Source organism: Salmo salar, chromosome 02, assembly GCF_965601325.2.
Source record: "Salmo salar chromosome 02, fSalSal1, whole genome shotgun sequence".
NCBI lineage: Eukaryota > Metazoa > Chordata > Actinopteri > Salmoniformes > Salmonidae > Salmo > Salmo salar.
In genome coordinates this window covers 15,557,195-15,566,783 of record NC_138292.1, presented here as the reverse complement: position 1 = coordinate 15,566,783, position 9,589 = coordinate 15,557,195, and the positions used below count along the sequence as shown (strand labels likewise).

The 9,589-nt window shown below is 44.5% G+C and overlaps 1 protein-coding gene and 2 long non-coding RNA genes across 5 annotated transcripts in view; 2 read left to right on the top strand and 1 right to left on the bottom strand.

The window, feature by feature from the left end:
• The first annotated feature begins 3,759 nt into the window (after positions 1 to 3,759).
• LOC145860048 (uncharacterized) lies at positions 3,760 to 4,213 on the top strand. Its single transcript, XR_014380109.1, has 3 exons — positions 3,760 to 3,845; positions 3,932 to 4,017; positions 4,060 to 4,213. It is a non-coding gene; the product is annotated as an uncharacterized LOC145860048 (long non-coding RNA).
• A 10-nt stretch (positions 4,214 to 4,223) lies between these two features.
• On the top strand, positions 4,224 to 4,673 carry LOC145860049 (uncharacterized). The gene is made up of 3 exons (XR_014380110.1): positions 4,224 to 4,325; positions 4,368 to 4,499; positions 4,544 to 4,673. It is a non-coding gene; the product is annotated as an uncharacterized LOC145860049 (long non-coding RNA).
• Positions 4,674 to 5,218: 545 nt separating this feature from the next.
• LOC106594804 (polypeptide N-acetylgalactosaminyltransferase 1) overlaps positions 5,219 to 9,589 on the bottom strand; it is a 124,128-nt gene continuing 119,757 nt past the window's right edge. For all 3 annotated transcript variants that reach the window (XM_082960198.1, XM_082960197.1, XM_082960201.1), the window contains one exon: positions 5,219 to 6,654. In XM_082960198.1, coding sequence (XP_082816324.1) covers positions 6,508 to 6,654 — 147 coding nt within the window. In that variant the 3' untranslated portion in view covers positions 5,219 to 6,507. The remainder of the gene's footprint in view (positions 6,655 to 9,589) is intronic.

Below are 9,589 nucleotides of genomic sequence, written 5' to 3'. Positions count from 1 at the left end.
GCTGTGCAACAGCTTTTTCTAAAATTTTTGAGAGGAATGGAAGATTCGATATAGGCCGATAGTTTTTTATAATTTCTGGATCAAGATTCGGCTTTTTCAAGAGAGGCTTTATTACTGCCACTTTTAGTGAGCTTGGTACACATCCGGTGGATAGAGAGCCGTTTATTATGTTCAACATAGGAGGGCCAAGCACAGGAAGCAGCTCTTTCAGTAGTTTAGTTGGAATAGGGTCCAGTATGCAGCTTGAGGGTTTGGAGGCCATGATTATTTTCATCATTGTGTCAAGAGATATAGTACTAAAACACTTTAGTATCTCCCTTGATCATAGGTCCTGGCAGAGTTGTGTAGACTCAGGACAATGGAGCTTTGGAGGAATACCCAGATTTAAAGAGGAGTCTGTAATTTGCTTTCTAATGATCATGATCTTTTCCTCAAAGAAGTTCATAAATCTATTACTGCTGAAGTGAAAGCCATCCTCCATTTGCGAAGGCTGCTTTTTAGTTAGCTTTGCGACAGTATCAAAAAGAAATGTCGGATTGTTCTTATTTTCCTCAATTAAGTTGGAAAAATAGGATGATCGAGCAGCAGTGAGGGCTCTTCGATACTGCACGGTACTGTCTTTCCAAACTAGTCGGAAGACTTCCAGTTTGGTGTGGCGCCATTTCCGTTCCAATTTTCTGGAAGCTTGCTTCAGAGCTCGTGTATTTTCTGTATACCAGGGAGCTAGTTTCTTATGACAGATGTTTTTAGTTTTTAGGGGTGCAACTGCATCTAGGGTATTGCGCAAGGTTAAATTGAGTTCCTCGGTTAGGTGGTAAACTGATTTTTGTCCTCTGACGTCCTTGGGTAGGCAGAGGCAGTCTGGAAGGGCATCAAGGAATCTTTGGGTTGTCTGAGAATTTATAGCACGACTTTTAATGCTCCTTGGTTGGGGTCTGAGCAGATTATTTGTTGCGATTGCAAACGTAATAAAATGGTGGTCCAATAGTCCAGGATTATGAGGAAAAACATTAAGATCCACAACATTTATTCCATGGGACAAAACTAGGTCCAGAGTATGACTGTGGCAGTGAGTAGGTCCAGAGACAAGTTGGACAAAACCCACTGAGTCGATGATGGCTCCGAAAGCCTTTTGGAGTGGGTCTGTGGTCTTTTCCATGTGAATGTTAAAGTCACCAAAAATTAGAATATTATCTGCTATGACTACAAGATCCGATAGGAATTCAGGGAACTCAGTGAGGAACGTTGTATATGGCCCAGGAGGCCTGGAAACAGTAGCTATAAAAAGTGATTGAGTAGGCTGCATAGATTTCATGACTAGAAGCTCAAAAGACGAAAACGTCGTTGTTGTTTTTTTGGGGGTAAATTTAAATTTGCTATCATAAATGTTAGCAACACCTCCGCCTTTGCCGGATGCACGGGGGGTATGGTCACTAGTGTAACCAGGGGGTGAGGCCTCATTTAACACAGTAAATTCATCAGGCTTAAGCCATGTTTCAGTCAGGCCAATCACATCAAGATTATGATCAGTGATTAGTTCATTGACTATAACTGCCTTGGAAGTGAGGGATCTAACATTAAGTAACCCAATTTTGAGATGTGAGGTATCACAATCTCTTTCAATAATGGCAGGAATGGAGGAGGTCTTTATACTAGTGAGATTGCTAAAGCGAACACCGCCATTTTTAATTTTGCCCAACCTAGATCGAGGCACAGACACGGTCTCAATGGGGAAAGCTGAGCTGACTACGCTGACTGTGCTAGTGGCAGACTCCACTAAGCTGGCAGGCTGGCTAACAGCCTGCTGCCTGGCCTGCACCCTATTTCATTGTGGAGCTAGAGGAGTTAGAGCCCTGTCTATGTTCGTAGATAAGATGAGAGCACCCCTCCAGCTAGGATGGAGTCCGTCACTCCTCAACAGGCCAGGCTTGGTCCTGTTTGTGGGTGAGTCCCAGAAAGAGGGCCAATTATCTACAAATTCTATCTTTTGGGAGGGGCAGAAAACAGTTTTCAACCAGCGATTGAGTTGTGAGACTCTGCTGTAGAGCTCATCACTCCCCCTAACTGGGAGGGGGCCAGAGACAATTAATCGATGCCGACACATCTTTCTAGCTGATTTACACGCTGAAGCTATGTTGCGCTTGGTGACCTCTGACTGTTTCATCCTAACATCGTTGGTGCCGACGTGGATAACAATATCTCTATACACTCGCCAGTTTTAGCTTTAGCCAGCACCGTCTTTAGAGCCTTAACGTCGGTAGCCCTGCCCCCTAGTAAACAGTGTATGATGGCTGGATGATTAGTTTTAAGTCTAATACTGCGGGTAATGGAGTCGCCAATGACTAGGGTTTTCAATTTGTCAGAGCTAATGGTGGGAGCTGTCGGCGTCTCAGACCCCACAACGGGAGGAGTAGAGACCAGAGAATTCTCTGCCTCCGACTCCGACTCGCTTAATGGGGAGAACCGGTTGAAAGTTTCTGTCGGCTGAATAAGCGACACCGGTTGAGCATTCCTACAGCGTTTCCCTCCAGAAGCCATGAGAAAGTTGTCCGGCTGCGGGGACCGTGCGAGGGGATTTATACTAACGTTACTATCTGTACTTACTGGTGCCACAGACGCTGTTTCATCCTTTCCTACACTGAAATTACCCTTGCCTAACGATCGCGTCTGAAGCTGGGCTTGCAGCACAGCTATCCTTGCCGTAAGGCGATCGTTCTCCTGTATATTATAAGTACAACGACTGCAATTAGAAGGCATCATGTTAATGTTACTTAGCTTCGGCTGTTTGAAGTCCTGATGAACCATGTCCAGATAAAACCTCCGGGGTGAAAAAGTTGAATGAAAAAAGTTGAGTGAGGGAAAAAGTAAAAATATACGGTAATGAAAAAGTAAAAAACCGTCAGGTAGCAAAGTAAGATCGGCAACAAAACGCACAGCAGCATAAACAAGTCTGCAAGTTGTGACCGGAAACAGGAAACCGGAAAAAACACTGGTGGACTGTACACTGATGGACTGATCACTGGTGGACTGATCACTGATGGACTGATCACTGGTGGACTGATCGCTGGTGGACTGATCGCTGGTGGACTGTACACTGATGGACTGATCACTGGTGGACTGATCACTGGTGGACTGATCACTGGTGGACTGTACACTGATGGACTGATCACTGGTGGACTGATCACTGGTGGACTGATCACTGATGGACTGATCACTGATGGACTGATCACTGATCACTGGCGGAGTTCAAGATAATCTGTTGTCTCATGAATATGTGAGTAAAGAGAGAGACAGGAGTCCATGTTGTTGTTGTGGTGTTCTGTAAACGTTCTGACTTTTATTTCTACAACGTTTGAAACAGCTCAGTCTGGAAGCCTGGATATAACTCATACAGCTGTCAATCAAACCCCGCCCCTCCCCGACAAGAGTCGATTCTTTAGATACAAACAGTCCTCGCCTGTCTCACAGTCAAAACCCACCAATCAGAAATCACACATCTTTATCGCAGTCATTCAATCAAACATGAATCCGTCAAGTAAAGCCCCCCCACCCATTTCCACAGCAAAGATGAGCCAATGAAATGTCAGAACGGTGTGTAAACCCCTCCCCCAACAGAGGAGGTTGAAATAGTTAATGATAGACGTCATCTCTCAGACTGGCAAACTGATAAAAGCAGGTGATACAAAACAACTAAAAAGAAGAGGTAAACCAAAATGATAAGTCAAATGTTAAGTAAAGGAGTGATATGAGCAGAGAGGTCTATGTTGAAATGTTAAGTAAAGGAGTGATATGAGCAGAGAGGTCTGTGTTGAAATGTTAAGTAAAGGAGTGATATGAGTAGAGAGGTCTGTGTTGAAATGTTAAGTAAAGGAGTGATATGAGCAGAGAGGTCTATGTTGAAATGTTAAGTAAAGGAGTGATATGAGCAGAGGTCTGTGTTGAAATGTTAAGTAAAGGAGTGATATGAGTAGAGAGGTCTGTGTTGAAATGTTAAGTAAAGGAGTGATATGAGCAGAGGTCTATGTTGAAATGTTAAGTAAAGGAGTGATATGAGTAGAGAGGTCTGTGTTGAAATGTTAAGTAAAGGAGTGATATGAGTAGAGAGGTCTGTGTTGAAATGTTAAGTAAAGGAGTGATATGAGTAGAGAGGTCTGTGTTGAAATGTTAAGTAAAGGAGTGATATGAGTAGAGAGGTCTGTGTTGAAATGTTAAGTAAAGGAGTGATATGAGTAGAGAGGTCTGTGTTGAAATGTTAAGTAAAGGAGTGATATGAACAGAGAGGTCTGTGTTGAAATGTTAAGTAAAGGAGTGATATGAGCAGAAAGGTCTGTGTTGAAATGTTAAGTAAAGGAGTGATATGAGCAGAGGTCTGTGTTGAAATGTTAAGTAAAGGAGTGATATGAGTAGAGAGGTCTGTGTTGAAATGTTAAGTAAAGGAGTGATATGAGTAGAGAGGTCTGTGTTGAAATGTTAAGTAAAGGAGTGATATGAGTAGAGAGGTCTGTGTTGAAATGTTAAGTAAAGGAGTGATATGAACAGAAAGGTCTGTGTTGAAATGTTAAGTAAAGGAGTGATATGAGTAGAGAGGTCTGTGTTGAAATGTTAAGTAAAGGAGTGATATGAGCAGAGAGGTCTGTGTTGAAATGTTAAGTAAAGGAGTGATATGAGTAGAGAGGTCTGTGTTGAAATGTTAAGTAAAGGAGTGATATGAGCAGAGAGGTCTGTGTTGACCAGAAAGATATAAGTGGTTATGGAGTGAGATACTGTAGGACACCTTACATCCCTCTCCCACATTCATGATCAAACATTTACTGCATTCCTGAACCGCCTCCATTTTATTCTAACGATACAAAGCATAGAAGTCAATGTATGAAACTGAGATACTGCCCTTAACTGACCTCTGGTCAGTTTATGCAGCTCCACTGTGCTGTTCCGTGATATAGAAATCGCATTAAACTGATGTGCTGATAAGAGTGGAGTTGACGGGCTGGGGTTAGTACTACACACACACACACACACACACACACACACACACACACACACACACACACACACACACACACACACACACACACACACACACACACACACACACACACACACACACACACACCCCCCCCCCCCCCCCCCCCCCCCTGGAGGATGGAGCCATTGGAGTGTTTTATCAGGACGTCTTCAGGAAGTAAATATGATAGAGAAGATTAAAGTGACAGTCCAGTTCAGCTTGTGTGTTTATTTCTGTTTGTGTATGTGTGTACGTGTGTATACTGTGTTTGTATGTGGGATTATTTATGTGTGTGTGTGTGTGATATGATCAGATATGCAGAGGCCCAGGGCTGTGTGTGTTGCCTCCGGACACTGATCTATGACCAGTTCTTGTTTCCTACCCATAATGGTTAACGTTAGGATTTGAGGAGGTTAAGGGAAACGTCAACCAGCAGCCGTATTAGCTCTATGTTAAACACTTTACCTTAAAGACATAAACAGACAGATAAACTACAGTCGCTGCTCTGTAGAACTCTCACAGTAATAAACAAACACATGTAAAAAAGTCTACATAGAAATCTCAGTATATCACAAACATATTATTTCTGTCTCTATATCTGTCTGTAGGAGTGCAAGTCCGTCAATTAGGGATTCAGTTCAGTTTGTGGTTCAGCGCATTGTTCCTTGGTGCTTCGCTGGAGAGTTCTGAGTCCCCCCTCTCTCTCTGTTTCCATCTCCTCTCTCTGAGTCTGTCTCTTCAGGCTGCAACTCAGGGGAGGAACACTAGAGGGAGACAGATACTGCTAGGTGCAGCTGTATGGGGCTGTCCTCATACATGCACAGTCATACAATACTGCAACAGGAGGGCATATCCCAACACATGTACACATGATGGCTCGCTCAAACGCACACCCCCTTCCTTCATATGAGTTCACCAGAGTTCATTTCCAAACTCAATGAAAAAAAATCACTAATGAGCCACCTTTACTTGAGAACACACACACACACACACACACACACACACACACACACACACACACACACACACACACACACACACACACACACACACACACACACACACACACACACACACACACGGTAAACATAAGTGATGAGTTTGGAGTGTTGGGGAGACTGCCTTGTCCATGGAAGGTGTGAGCAACACAGAACCTTGTTTCTCTCTGTGAGTCTCTCTCTCTCTCTTTAACAACATGTTTCTCCAGGAGCAGGTCTCTCTCTCTCTCTCTTTAACATCATGGCTCTCCTGGAGCAGGTCTCTCTCTCTCTCTTTAAAACATCACCAGTCTCTCTTGATAAAAGTATGAGTCTCTCCTCCATTGAGTCCAAACATGTTCCCTCTCTCCCAGCCGCCATAGAAGAGCCCTGCTTCATCCCATTCAGCGTGGACTGTCCCTTCTGTTCTCCTCCTCTTCCCTCCTCTCACTCTCTCTCTCTCCGTCAGTGTGTGTGTGTGTGTGTGTGTGTGTGTGTGTGTGTGTGTGCGTGTGCGTGCAGCAGTCAGAAGATCTCAGGCAGCGTGACGTTGCGCAGCAGCCACTGTTGAGAGCGAGTGTGTGTGCAGTCTCTGACACTGGGCACCTGGCTGTCCTCCTCACTGGCCTTGTCCAGACACTGGTTACTATTGACGTGGATCAGGGTCAACTTCTGTAGAGACAACAGACAGAGAAACAGACCTGGGTCAACTTCTACAGACACAACAGACAGAGAAACAGACCTGGGTCAACTTCTGTAGAGACAACAGACAGAGAAACAGACCTGGGTCAACTTCTACAGACACAACAGACAGAGAAACAGACCTGGGTCAACTTCTGTAGAGACAACAGACAGAGAAACAGACCTGGGTCAACTTCTACAGACACAACAGACAGAGAAACAGACCTGGGTCAACTTCTGTAGAGACAACAGACAGAGAAACAGACCTGGGTCAACTTCTACAGACACAACAGACAGAGAAACAGACCTGGGTCAACTTCTGTAGAGACAACAGACAGAGAAACAGACCTGGGTCAACTTCTACAGAGACAACAGACAGAGAAACAGACCTGGGTCAACTTCTATAGAGACAACAGAGAAACAGACCTGGGTCAACTTCTGTAGAGACAACAGACAGAGAAACAGACCTGGGTCAACTTCTACAGACACAACAGAGAAACAGACCTGGGTCAACTTCTACAGACACAACAGATAGAGAAACAGACCTGGGTCAACTTCTATAGAGACAACAGATAGAGAAACAGACCTGGGTCAACTTCTACAGACACAACAGAGAAACAGACCTGGGTCAACTTCTACAGAAACAACAGAGAAACAGACCTGGGTCAACTTCTACAGACACAACAGACAGAGAAACAGACCTGGGTCAACTTCTACAGACACAACAGAGAAACAGACCTGGGTCAACTTCTACAGACACAATAGAGAAACAGACCTGGGTCAACTTCTACAGACACAACAGAGAAACAGACCTGGGTCAACTTCTACAGAAACAACAGAGAAACAGACCTGGGTCAACTTCTACAGACACAACAGACAGAGAAACAGACCTGGGTCAACTTCTACAGACACAACAGAGAAACAGACCTGGGTCAACTTCTACAGACACAACAGGGAAACAGACCTGGGTCAACTTCTACAGACACAACAGAGAAACAGACCTGGGTCAACTTCTACAGACACAACAGAGAAACAGACCTGGGTCTACTTCTACAGACACAACAGATAGAGAAACAGACCTGGGTCAACTTCTACAGACACAACAGATAGAGAAACAGACCTGGGTCAACTTCTACAGACACAACAGACAGAGAAACAGACCTGGGTCAACTTCTACAGACACAACAGAGAAACAGATCTGGGTCAACTTCTACAGACACAACAGACAGAGAAACAGACCTGGGTCAACTTCTACAGACACAACAGACAGAGAAACAGACCTGGGTCAACTTCTACAGACACAACAGAGAAACAGACCTGGGTCAACTTCTATAGAGACAACAGAGAAACAGACCTGGGTCAACTTCTGTACAGACAACAGACAGAGAAACAGACCTGGGTCAACTTCTACAGACACAACAGATAGAGAAACAGACCTGGGTCAACTTCTACAGACACAACAGACGAGAAACAGATCCTGGGTCAACTTCTACAGACACAACAGACAGAGAAACAGACCTGGGTCAACTTCTACAGACACAACAGACAGAGAAACAGACCTGGGTCAACTTCTACAGACACAACAGACAGAGAAACAGACCTGGGTCAACTTCTACAGACACAACAGAGAAACAGACCTGGGTCAACTTCTATAGAGACAACAGAGAAACAGACCTGGGTCAACTTCTGTACAGACAACAGACAGAGAAACAGACCTGGGTCAACTTCTACAGACACAACAGAGAAACAGACCTGGGTCAACTTCTACAGACACAAAAGACAGAGAAACAGACCTGGGTCAACTTCTACAGACACAACAGACAGAGAAACAGACCTGGGTCAACTTCTACAGACACAACAGAGAAACAGACCTTGGTCAACTTCTACAGACACAACAGACAGAGAAACAGACCTGGGTCAACTTCTACAGACACAACAGAGAAACAGACCTGGGTCAACTTCTACAGACACAACAGAGAAACAGACCTGGGTCAACTTCTACAGACACAACAGAGAAACAGACCTGGGTCAACTTCTACAGACACAACAGACAGAGAAAAAGACCTGGGTCAACTTCTATAGAGACAACAGACAGAGAAACAGACCTGGGTCAACTTCTACAGACACAACAGACAGAGAAACAGACCTGGGTCAACTTCTACAGACACAACAGAGAAACAGACCTGGGTCAACTTCTACAGACACAGCAGAGAAACAGACCTGGGTCAACTTCTACGGACAACAGAGAAACAGACCTGGGTCAACTTCCACAGACACAACAGAGAAACAGACCTGGGTCAACTTCTACAGACACAACAGACAGAGAAACAGACCTGGGTCAACTTCTACAGACACAACAGACAGAGAAACAGACCTGGGTCAACTTCTACAGACACAACAGACAGAGAAACAGACCTGGGTCAACTTCTACAGACACAACAGAGAAACAGACCTGGGTCAACTTCTACAGACACAACAGAGAAACAGACCTGGGTCAACTTCTACAGACACAACAGACAGAGAAAAAGACCTGGGTCAACTTCTATAGAGACAACAGACAGAGAAACAGACCTGGGTCAACTTCTACAGACACAACAGACAGAGAAACAGACCTGGGTCAACTTCTACAGACACAACAGAGAAACAGACCTGGGTCAACTTCTACAGACACAACAGAGAAACAGACCTGGGTCAACTTCTACAGACACAACAGACAGAGAAAAAGACCTGGGTCAACTTCTACAGACACAACAGAGAAACAGACCTGGGTCAACTTCTACAGACACAAAAGAGAAACAGACCTGGGTCAACTTCTACAAACACAACAGAGAAACAGACCTGGGTCAACTTCTACAGACACAACAGAGAAACAGACCTGGGTCAACTTCTACAGACACAACAGAGAAACAGACCTGGGTCAACTTCT